The sequence below is a fragment of the Cygnus olor genome, chromosome 1 (assembly GCF_009769625.2).
Source record: "Cygnus olor isolate bCygOlo1 chromosome 1, bCygOlo1.pri.v2, whole genome shotgun sequence".
Lineage (NCBI taxonomy): Eukaryota > Metazoa > Chordata > Aves > Anseriformes > Anatidae > Cygnus > Cygnus olor.
The window spans coordinates 186515128-186527369 of NC_049169.1; the positions used below are offsets into that span (position 1 = coordinate 186515128).

The following is a 12242-nucleotide window of genomic DNA, read 5'->3' on the forward strand; positions in this document are numbered from 1 at the left end:
ACGTGGATGTATGTTTGCAGCTTCCTGGTGTGCTGGTGTGCAAAGTGCTGGCGGCTGCACCACCGAGAACGGGGTGGTTTTGCCTGCAGAAAGCAAAAACTGGAGTTGTGCAGCACGGCAGGGAAAGCCCAAATAAACTGGTGCGGCCTTTCCGCATAGAAAGAGCAAAAAGGCAAATGCAACCACAAGCCTTGCCTGCAGCATAGAAAACAGAGTGTGACATTCATGGAGAATTTGCATAGCGCTCCGTTTGTGCACCACCTGTTTGTGTGTCTGGGACTCTCATCGTTTCCATTTATAGAGAGATGGAAAATAGATTTTGCCTACATTTTCATTTCTTTTGTTATCAGAAAGGCTTTGAGGAAGTAGGTAGGTGACATTCTTGCAAAATAAGTGATTACGGCAGAAGATGGGCCTGACTTAGTTCCCTCTGAAAATGACTTAGACCCGAAATGATTTCACCTACATACAGGTGTGTAGAAGATAGCCATTGAGTTGACAGAGAACCCTAAAAGTACTGGGATTGCTTTTCTGACCCCAAAGAGGCATTTGGTTCATCCTTTGCCCTTTATAGCTGACAGAATCAGGAGGCTGGTAGGGCTGTTTTCATGCTAGCGGGATTTGTCAGAAGGAGCTCGAGTGGGCTGCAGAGGACAAAAAGGACACCAGGGGAGCCTCACCCGGCTACTGAGACCCACAGGGCAGACACACAGGGTTGGGAGAGCCACCTCCAACAAGCGGTGGCCTCCATAACCAGGACTCAGACCTCAGGGAGAGCAGGCAGGCTGGAGAGCAAGGCCCGTGGTGCTGGTGGAGCCCCTGAGAGCATCTCCTCCTCTGAACCGAGTGACAGTACCGGCAGCGTGAGCGTTGCCGCAGCGCTGGCTCCAGGCAACGAGGAGCTGCCCCTTCTCTCCGGGGGTGCTGCCGTCCCTTGCTGCCTGGTACCCTCTGCTCGGGCTGGCCCCATGGAGGGGTGGTGGGCCACCATCGAGGATGGGTGGCTACTGATGAGGTACGGAGAGAGAACCGTGGCACAAAGCCGCAGCACGCAGGCAGGCTGCTCTCTTTGGCACGCAGCTCTGCAAACCCTCTTCTCACGTAGCCATGACTCCGTCCCTCCCAAAGGAGTCATAAAATGCAGCTTTACCCGTCCTGCGTGTGGTAATCAGACGGGCTTAAGAGCTTAAGCGCTCTTATGGCAGCAGTGCCTACAAAGGTTGCGCCGGGCTCTTTGCCCGCCTCGGTCTGCTTCTCTCATCAGGCTGCTGCTTGGCATGGGCGTGCAGGGGCACATCGTTAGTGACGGAAGCGGCAAATTGAGCTTGCTAATAGGGAGGGAGGTGAGAAAGACACGTCCCTCAGGGCTGCTCACGGCCACCAGCAGCTCCTGCAAGAGCCCGGGGCTGCGCTGCTTGCCCGCGTCCTGCCGAGCCTCTGGGTACTGGGATGGTCCACAAAGCGAAAAGATGGCAGTGAATGGGTTTCATCCTTTTAGGCTGCTTTATTAAGCAAAGCAAAACAAACCCAACCCCCTCAATATACCTGGTGCTCATTGACCCAAGACCCCTGTCCACAGCTCTGGGAGAAGGCCCGGGCCGAGGCGTGGATGAGATCAGTGCTGGGAGCATTACACACATCTATATTGACCAAGGAAGCTTGCTGTCCTCCTGTACTCAGTCACCAACAAATGCGAAGGAAAGGGTGCCCTGTGCATTTGTGTGGGCAGCTGGGTGCAGGACGATGGCGAAAACCTGCATGCATGTGGGAGGTGGTCGTGGCTGCACAATCCCTCAGAGGTGAGGCTGAGAGGCTCCTACTTTTCATGACAGGAGCTAAGGACAACACAGTTACGATGGAAGCATAAAATACCCCTTACAGTCGTGCAATCAGCTTTCAAGCTTCAGTTTATGGAAAAAAAAACCTCTGAAGAATTAGCTGGAAGTTGTTACCGTTCCTTGGGCATGCTGAGCGCTCACAATAAATCTTTTTCCTGAAGGAAAAAGCAAGGTTAAATCAAACTACAAAGCCCACTGAGCATTAGATTTACAGCAATCTGAAAGGGTTATAGGTTCATTTCTTAAACATCTGAATTATAGCTGCTTCTGGGTATCGATACGTGAAGCAGGCTGACCCCCTCAGTTCTGCAGGGAGCTAGGGAATGAGCAGCAGTGGTGAGATGGCGCTGGTTATCGTCTTGATGTGCATTTCGAAGTCACTTCCAAAGAAGTAGATGAGATAGTAGTTGAGTATCCCAGCCACGGACATGAGGAACAGGAACAAAATGATGCGCTTCCCAAACAAGTAGCCGGGAGTGCTGGGGAGACAGGAAGGGAGGGAAGCAACTCGTTATCATGGGTCACCTACCTCAAGGAGGACTCGGCCTCCAGCCTCTGTGGCTGAGACCAGCTGGTGCACCCAGGGGTTGTGACAGAGCTGGGCAGTTCCTGCTGTGGCTTGTGCTTTTGCCACATCCACCTGCAAGCTCTTAGATGTCAGTGGAAACACCTAAGAGGCCATTCAGAGGGACCTGGTCCATCTTCACAGCCATCAACGGCTGTGGGACAGTTTTATTCCTCATGTGCTTAATTAGCTTTATTAGGATGAGAGGAAGACGTGCAAATGCTAGCACAAACACATGCATGCATTTGCACAGGTAGTGAGGGGCTGGAGCATCTCTGCCGTGAGCAGAGGCTGGGAGAGCTGGGGCTGCTCAGCCTGGAGAAGAGGAGGCTCAGGGGGATCTCATCCGTGTCCCTAAATCCCTGAAGGGAGGGTGCAGAGAGGACGGAGCCAGGCTCTGCTCAGCGGTGCCCAGCGCCAGGACAGGAGGCCATGGGCACAGCCGGGCACCCAGGAGGCTCCCTCTGAGCACCAGGCAGCACTTCTGTGCTGGGCGGGTGACGGAGCCCTGGCACAGGCTGCCCAGAGAGGCTGTGGGGTCTCCTCCTTGGGGATCTCCAGAAGCCGCCTGGACGTGGTCCTGGGCAGCCTGCTCTGGGTGTCCCTGCTTGGGCAGGGGTGGCACCAGGGGCCTCCAGGGGGCCCTGCCAGCCTCAGCCATCCTGTGGTTCTGTGATTCTGAGTAGGAGCTGCTGAAGCACCCTGGGTTTTGTGAAGGGCTCTGCACAGTCTTACCTCTGCGTTCTCTCCCCCAGGTAGCCCACGAAGTACTTCTGCCTCACAAACAAGTACATCAGGCCAGCAAAAGCAGCAGGAGCTGCATAAAGCACAGAAGAACACATTACAAACACCAGCTTGGGTCCCTCTGCATGTACTGTCCACACTCTCCCTTTCCTGAGGACTTTCTGGGTGTAATTCTGCCCTCAGCCACGCAAAAGATGCACCTGGTCCCATCAGAAACCCAGAAAGGAACGTAACGGCTTTCCCCACACCTCTTCCCCTGGCCATGAAGCTCCTCTCTTCCAGAAAGAACAGCCACTGACCCTAGGAAATTAACTAAGCATGCTCCTGGTCCTAACTTTAGGAAAACTCCCATTGCATTGGAGGGGATATCATCTAGGAGAGCAGGTAAACGCTTAGTGCGTGGCATTGGCCCCAGGTGGGTGGCAATGCCACCTTCACACACCCACCTTCCGTGGCCCCAGGCACCTTCTCCCCAGCAGGGCCTAAACTCACAGCCCCCTCCAGGGCAGCTCTGGCAATTTAATCAAATGAGCCCATTTCCAGCTCTGAGGGTGAATAGCATGGCACGCCCAGCAGCCAGCACCAAACCCTCCACCCTGAGCAGAGGGTAATGACTCTATGGGAATAGTCCAAAGCACCAAAGTGCTCTCCATCCCTTGCTGAAAGTCACTCCAGGTTGAAGGGGGAATAAAAATAAGTGTTACCTTGGCTGCAGAGAAGCCCGGCGCACCAAAGCACGGCAAGGAACGTAGGGTACGCGTGCCCACAGTTTTGGCTGGGAAGGAATTTGTGAGCAAGAAAAGTCAGAACAGAGGGAAAATGGAAAGAAAATCATTTTGTTTCACCCACGAGCGACGGTGGGGTGGATTTGGGCTGTGCGAGCTCCACGATGGCCACGTGCAGGCATGGGGATGCTGCAGGCAGCTGAGGGCAGAGCAGGCGTGTGAGCAGAAGCTGGGAAGTGGCTCCTTGCGTGCCCGTGTCCCAGCACCATCGCCGCCTCGCCCATGGATTTGCTTACCTGCCACCTCCTCGTGCAGAGAATGGACACCTTTGTTCTGCCTGCTCGGGGAAACAAACCGCCCCGCGAACGTGCCTGGCAGCTGGGAAATGTGTTTGCCTCCTCTAGCATGTGTAACAGACAATGTGTGCTTTGTCAGCTCGGGAAATCCTTGTGCTTAAGTCGTATTACTCAAGTTAAGGGCATTGAGAGCTGAGTGAAAACAACAAGAGGAAAACTGCGCAGCAGAAAGGAGCGTCTGACAAAGTTAATGTGTCTCCTTGTATGTGCACAGGAGTTATTTCCAACTCCCTCCGTCAGCTGGGAACGCTCTTCCAGAGGGAGGCATTCTCCTCTTGCAAAGGTCACACACCTGTGAAGGGCAGCATTTTGATGTCCCGTGCCTTTTCAAGCGCAATGCCACCACTTCACGGGTAATAAAAAATACTTTATGTTCTTTTCTCCTCTGGTTTGGAATTAATTTCCCCCCCCCCCCCCCCCGCCCCGCTCCCTCTGAAGGGATGTCAAAGACAAGATGCGCTGGGAAGTGGAGAGCGGAGAGGAGCAGGGCTTTGTTAGGAGCTCTGCCACCCCCCTGCTCCTCGAGTCAGCATCTCTTCCCTTTTGAGCTTTTTGGGACACCGGCTGTGCTTGTGGCACACGTCCAGCTTTAGGTGTTTCCTGGGGGAACTGGTTCCCAAATGACAGGACATCCTACATGCCAGGGCTGCAAGTCCTGGGTTCACCAGCAAACACAACTGAAAGCCGCGGGTCCGAACGCTGCCACAATGCACCCAGCGATGGGATTGCAGAGCAAAGCCTTAAGCTGAGGGCATTGGGAACCCACCTGTGGACCCCAAAAGGGTTTGGATTAAGCCCTAAGGAAGAGGGAGATGAGCTTGTTACTCACTTGGCAGTGTAGACGCGGTCAAAGGCAGAGGACCCCGGCCGCTGGATCCCTTTGCCGTTGCAGTGTTTACTCTCATGCTCCACTTTGCTGGCAAAAAAAGCTGTTAAGAAAAAAGAAAAAAAAAAAAACACCACAAAGCACACAAGCTGTTTGATCTGAGATGTAATTTGGAGATAGTTCTGAAGCTGGTCCCTGTGGGCTCAGTTCTACTGTCGTGAGCATCCCCATGTGTGCCTGGACAGCAGGAGAGTGCGCAGACGTGTGGCGGTGCAGGATGTGGCCAGCACGCTCACTTCACCATGGTGAAACCCCACCCTCTGTGCAAGTGTTTCATGTGGTGTCACCTCAGGCGTCCCCATGCTCTCACATGTGACCAGCAGCCCTAAGCCCTGTTTAATCCCCATACCTGCAGAGGTACGACTCAGGCATTTGTGCCCCCAGGGGGAAAAACTTCCTAGTCAGAGCCGCCAAACTCCATCCTCACTCTCTAACGGAGCAGGGAGAAAAGAGATTCCTTTCTCTTTTAGTGGCACCCATTTGCCAAAACAAGGCCATCCTACAGGACGTATTCATTTCCCTAAAAGGCTCATTGAAAACCTTGTCTGGATGACAGATCTCTGTGTATCCATGTCGTGTTTCCCACTTTTAAGCAATAGTGTGGTGTCAGGATGTTAGCCGCTGCAAAAATGCGGTACCTCAAGATAACGTATCGTGTGCTTGACAAACATGCTTTATCTAACGACACTAAAACAGAGACCATCCATCATGCATCTAAATATACCAGGCAGCGCTGTGGCAGGCTACAAGCTGCAAGTGTTGTGTTATCACGCACCCAATCTCAGCGCACCCAAGGCACCCTGTGGTTTAGAATATTAGCCGAAGATGTATATAGAAGAGAACACATCACAAAAAAATGAATAAATAAATATCGTAACAGTAGAAGGATGATTTGATAAGCTGTAGGACTTCTTCCCTGGAATCTAAAGAGCTACTTCTTTTTCCCCCTCACGGATGCTGGAGGCATGTCTTTTGTACTGATATTGCCTTCAGTAAAAACTTCTGAGATTTTTGCTTTCCAATATAGAGTAATTCCCTGGGTATGCACAGCCTTTCTTCAGAAAAACCCACAGGACTTTAAGCCAGCATCCACTAAGAGCCACCAGCATGGTGTCTTGGAGGACCTGGCCCTGGAGAGCCCAGAGCTGACCCCATCAAGCAGCACAGCCACCAAGAGCTCCTGGTGTCCCCCTCTGCCCGCTGACCCAACCTTTGGGTTATTAACCTTCTTATGGGGTCTAAGAGGACATGGTCAAAGACAAACAGCATTTTTTTTGTGTCCAGTGCAGAGCTCCTGTGATGGGAAACCACTCCCAGCCTCCAGCATCAGGGCTGGACAGGCCTGGGGGTCCTGGGTCTCCTGGGCAAGGCCCTGGCTGTGGAAATCCAGGCATCTGTCCTGGAAGCTCTCAACACCTCTGATGTGGTGTATGGGTCCTTGGTCAAAGGACCGGGCATTCAGGCAAAGGACGGAGGTGGGTTTATCATAACACCCACATCGTGGGTGAGACACTGAGAAGTATTGGGGGGATGGGTGTTTTGCTTCTCTAATCAGTGGGTTACAGAGGGAAACAGAGGAAAGGCACCTACAGAGTGCCTGTAGGCCCATCCATCCCTCAGAGAGGTACCAGCATGAGAGGAACCACCCCACCAAAGTGCTGACCTTTCTCCACTGAACCCAGAAAGAGCTTAGACAATCAGCTCACATGAGGTGACCTCCTCTTGGCTCACAAAAATGCATGGGGCGATCACCTCCAAACCACCACAGCTGCCTCATGGGCTCCCCAAGGTGAGGGCAGTGAATTTGGGGGGAACCTGGTGTCTGGAGATTTCACCTCTCTGTCCTTACACCTCTCCTGAAGCTCTGCCGAGGAGCAGGGCAGCACTGGCAGGTCCTACCCAGAGGTAGCCCTTGCCACGGCTTTGGGCTGGCAGCACCAAAACGAAAACACCGAACAGCAGCATCATGCTCCTGTTAGGCTGGGGAAATGGGAGACTCTGCGGTGTGAAGCAGCTTGCAGCACCGTAGTTGTATTTCCTGCTCTTCTCTGACCGTCGAGGTGAGAAGGTGCTTTCTCACAACCCAAGACCAGTGAGGAGAGCAGGAAGGTGTGAGGAGAGAGGAGGCCGAAGGGCTTAATTTGGCTCGTCTGCATGATGCCCCGAGGCTCCAGGGCTGCATCAGCTGCTCTGAGCCTGAACCACCGCAGCCCAGCACCCAGGCACACACAGCGAGGGAGCTGGGGAGATGATCCAGCCGGAAATAACACACTTTTGATTTCAGGTCTATTTTCAGCGCTTCATTCCCATGAACCAGCTCCTGGTGTGGCCGTGTGAGGGGAGGAGGCCTGGTTGTTTCGCAAGTCCACACAAACAGAGCCAGTGCGATGCTACTCCGGCCGAGCAGAAACTGGCGAGCGTACAAGGCTGCCCCTTCCTTCCACTTCACATCGCTTCCTCTGCCCTGATCTGCTCGGCAATGAGCACTGCTTTGCCCTAAGAGCTGCTCGATTGCAACATCACAGTGATGCAAGAACAAAACCAAAGCTACATGGGTGACTCAGAGACGTCCGGCCACTCGAGTCATTCTGCAGGATGCGGAGATTCCTGACATGAGCAAGGTGATGGCAAACGGGTGGGGAGCAGCACCACAGCCTGCATCTGGATTTGGAACAGCAGCATTCACCAGAATGGCTTTTCTTTCTGCTGTGCTGAACTGGAACCACAACAAGAGTTTAGCACAACTGCAGTCCCTTGACAAGCATTTCTACTGCCCTAATTACTGTATACATAATATACAGCATCCGCATCAGTCAGGTCTTTCTAGTCAGAAAGCTTGGGAGGAGGAAATGAAGTGAATGCAAGCTCTGAAACCATAGCTCAGGGCTGCGTGTCACCCTTGAGTGGCACGTGGAGCCCTCTGCAATGCAGCCAGTCCACAGCAGTCAGGTCAGTAGTCTCACAGACGGATTTCCAGGAAACCAAAGTGCGTGTCAGTCTGCAAGGCAAAGGCCTGAGTTTCAGAGTGTATTGGGTTTATGTGGCAAGGGTTTGGTAGCGGGGGGAGTGAGGAAGAGCCCAGGAGCTGTGTCAGATCAGAGCCAGCTCCAGCTGGCTCCTAAAGGGATCCATGAATGACGCTGGCTGGGCCTCTGTGAGAGCAGGTTGAAGAAAGGGATAAAAACCGCTGTACAACAGCAGCTGGGAGAGTGAGGAATGAGAACTAGCCCTGCAGCCCCCAGGTCAGTGCAGCAGGAGGGCAGGAGGTGCTCCAGGCACGCAGCACAAGTTCCCCTGCAGCCCGTGGAGAGGCCCCTGGTGGAGCAGGCTGTCCCCCTGCAGCCCACGGGTCCCACACGGAGCAGATCTCCACGCTGCAGCCCGTGGAGGAGCCCCCGGTGGAGCAGGGGGATGTGGCCTGGAGGAGGCTGAGGCCCATGGAGAGCCCCCGCAGGAGCAGGCCCCGGGCCGGAGCTGCAGCCCGTGGAGAGGAGCCCACGCAGGAGCAGGGGGTCTGGGGGGAGCTGCCGCCCGTGGGGGACCCGTGCTGGAGCAGTTTGCTCCTGGGGGATGGACCCCGTGGTACGGAGCCGTGTGGAAGCAGTTCTTGAAGAGCTGCTGCCTGTGGGCAGCCCCCGCAGGCTCAGTTCGGGAAGGACGGCATCCCGTGGGAGGGACCCCACAGGGAGCAGGGGCAGAGAGGGACCGTGAGGGAGCAGCGGAGACAAAGTGCTGTAGATTGACCACAACCCCCATTCCCCCATTCTCCTGCACTGCTCATGGGGAAGAGGTAGGAGAGGGCATGTGGGGGAGTGAAGGTTTCTTTAGGTTGCTTTTGGTTCTCGCTGCTCTAGTCCATTATCAATAGCCAATAAATTACATTAGTCTCCTTTAGGTTGAGTCTGTTTTGCCCATGACGGGAACTGGTGAGCAATCTCCCTACCCTTACCCAACCCCACGAGCTGTTTCATTGCATTTTCTCCCCCTTTCCCTTTGAGGAGGGGAGTGAGAGAGCGGCTGGGTGGGTGTCTGGCAGCCAGATAAGGTTAAGCCACCACAGAGAGAGAGAGGGCAAACCAGCATTTAAGGTCAGGCATCTGGTCAGACGTACATCTGGAACATCTTTCTATTCGTGGCGTGTGCTCTGATGCCCTATTCTGCCACCCTTGACATGGCATACTGGACATTGACCAGAAAAGAGGATTGGGTCGAATGATGCAGCATTTAGTGCCTATGTCAAAACTTTACCAATCCTCACTCTTTTTCCGCCCTGTGGCAGCCAGGCTCATGCTGAGCTCCCACCACTTCCCCTCCCTACAGCACAGCCCATTTCCTAGGTCCGATCAAGAAGTTTGTCCTCAGTGAAAATCTCCTATTCATGCCAAGAAGCCTCAGCAGAAGATTTCAAGCACTTGCATCAGATCCCCACCATGCTTCTGGTTCGCATTGAACTCGGACAATCTCAGTGTACCCAGGGCAAAACCCACTCCCTTATCTGGCTGCTCAGCACCATTTTCTGCTAAAATGATTAAGTATTTGTAAAGAATGATGATCAGGCTAAAAACACATTTGCACAGGAGAGAAGCTTGCAGTTTGATTTAAAAAGCCCTGAAGAATAACACTGAGTGTAGGGGTCTGAATAAGATCTAAAAAAGGAAACTTCCCCATTCTAGGAAATGCACAGTGTTCTAGGGAGGGACTGCGGATAGTTGAAATTAGCTGAGCTGCAGTACTAGGACAGCTGGGTGCCCTCAAAATCATCCAAGCAGGTTTCTCAGAGGGGTTGGTGCAGTTTTGCTGCCTTCACCCAGCTCTGTGCAAAGCTCTGAGCCCTGCAGCCCATCAGGTTCCAGTCAAAGAGCAGTGCTGGGTCTTTATCCATAGAAAGAGGTCCCAGTCATCAAATATAAGTTCACGTTGTCACCGGCAGCCCCAGCATGGCATCCCTTTCGTTAGCTGACATACATATGACCAACACACAGAGCAGGACTGACAAGCTATTGAAATGATGATATGCAAGATGATCCCTGAAAAGGGAAAAAGACCATCCCTAAAGCCAAAGCGATACCTGCGCCTGCACGCACTTAGAGCAAGAGGTTATTTGCCCAGCGATCAGCTCAGCATACATCACACTGGATTTTTCTCAGCCCTTCCACAAATGCTGATTTCTGTCTCACCGTTCTGGACGACACTGATCAGGGTGACGATGGCGAGCAGGACCACGCTTCCCAGGGTCTCCTGGTCCATTTTGCAAGCAGGCTGTCAGGGTGGACGCTGCAGCCGTGGTGGCAGCTCAGCCCTGCGAGCACAGAAGGAGGAAGTGATGATCTCTCTTATCTTGAATCGTGAAACACTTCCTATGGCCTCACAGGAGAGCAGTAGCACCCCGCACTCGGATGCCTGCCAGCGCAGCACAGCCACAGCCCACAAGCTCCGTCATCACACCCTTTTTCATCCTCATCTCTCACTCTTTTACAGATGAAGCGCAGAGAAACAAGTCAGCAAGTGCCTGACCACTGCCCAGCTAGGAGGAGAAAGGACGTTGGCCAGTCTCGGTAACCCTGCTGCTCCCAGACACAGAACCCCTCTAGTCACAGCCCCACCAGTGACGAGACCCTCAGGTCACAAGCAGAAGCTCCCCGTGCATGCAGCGTGTTGGAACAGGTAGGTTGAGCAGGGAGAACACAAATGCCGTGAGCATTATGAGTGGGCGCAAAATATATGTCATTACCAGGGATGGATCCTGCATCCTTCCCTCTGGAAGATGGTGACAGCTGCCAGCATTCAGCTTTACTGGCTCAGCCTTTGCAGGTGCACCCCAGTTTCACTAGGCTGAGCCCATTATGGCTGAATAAACTTGTTGCAGCATGTTTTCTGCCCCAGCTCTGATCCCATGGAAGATGGAATCCCATGTGGCAGGGAAGCACAGGCTGTGGGAGTGGAAGCTGCGGAAAGGCTTCTGTGAAGTTCACAGCATCTTCAGTGAGGTGAGGCCCTGGCACAGGCTGCCCAGAGAAGCTGTGGCTGCCCCATCCCTGGAGGTGCTCAAGGCCAGGCTGGATGGGGCTTTGGGCAACCTGGTGTGGTGGGAGGTGTCCCTGCCCATGGCAGGGGGTTGGAACTGGGTGGGCTTTAAGGTCCCTTCCAACCCAAACCATCTTGTGATTCTGTCAGATGGCTGGAAAGCGTCCTCATCCAAAGTGCACACCACTAGCTGGCCAGAACCATTCTGCTCCCTTTTGCCCATATTTGCATGGGGAAAAGCCTTGTTGAAAACATTAACTTTTACTTCACCACATGCTACCCCGGAGGCCTGAGAGCTGCCCTCAGACAACTGCTCACATTTCCCTGCGACTCACCCAGGCGCAGGATTCCAGCGGGTGCACGTTGCAAAATCCGCCTTGTTCCGTGGGGACAAATTTACCTACAGCTGTGTTTTTACCCAGCCTCTCTATCATGCAAATTGTTATCACCTAAATTCATAGATAAGGAGAGCTATCGGGTAACTTGGGTACAAGCAAACATACAGAAACATGCTGACAGCGAGGGGGTGGCTAACACCGCCTGTGAGCTGTGACCTACTGTTAGCTTACCAGGAGGAGGCTGCACTTCTGGGAGACCTTCACCACCATCCGCACACTACTGTACGAGTGGCGAGGCCATAAACAGTAATTAGATATAGATTTGGGCTGTGATTTTTTTTTTTCCCCAGATTTTCAATTCTTGGTAAATTTGCTGTAGGAAGAAAAAAGGAAGAACAAAAAGAGAAGCACAGTTGCGCTTTGAGAACGCTTTTATTTGGCCTGAAGTTCTTATTCTCCCCACAAAACTGTCTTTTCTTACTTGAGCATCAAAATTTTGTTGTCTACCAAGCACGGGATCATAGCTGGTATTTAAGGATGGCTCTCAATGTTAAGTTTGGAGTTGCCCTAATGCAAAAAATAAATATATATAGTGGGAGCCAGTGGGTTTTCAAGCTATCCCACCCAAACTTATGCTACGTGTGCTAGCCAGGTGGTGAGGGCTGGGGTGCCACTGATGCCTTCACTTACTCCTCATCCCCACCAGCTTGTCTCCCTCTTGATATCGCTGCTTTTCCTCCCTGCTTTGTGCTTCCGCTGGGTCCCA

The 12242-nt window shown here is 53.1% G+C and overlaps 1 protein-coding gene across 1 annotated transcript in view; it reads right to left on the bottom strand.

The window, feature by feature from the left end:
* Positions 1–1492: 1492 nt before the first annotated feature.
* LOC121063453 (arachidonate 5-lipoxygenase activating protein) overlaps positions 1493–12242 on the bottom strand; it is a 12722-nt gene continuing 1972 nt past the window's right edge. The window contains exons 2-6 of the mRNA XM_040543878.1: positions 10292–10413; positions 5058–5157; positions 3852–3922; positions 3139–3220; positions 1493–2317 (exon numbers count right to left, since the gene is read on the bottom strand). Of these exons, the coding sequence (XP_040399812.1) occupies positions 2155–2317; positions 3139–3220; positions 3852–3922; positions 5058–5157; positions 10292–10361 (486 nt within the window). The 5' untranslated portion in view covers positions 10362–10413 and the 3' untranslated portion in view covers positions 1493–2154. The remainder of the gene's footprint in view (positions 2318–3138; positions 3221–3851; positions 3923–5057; positions 5158–10291; positions 10414–12242) is intronic.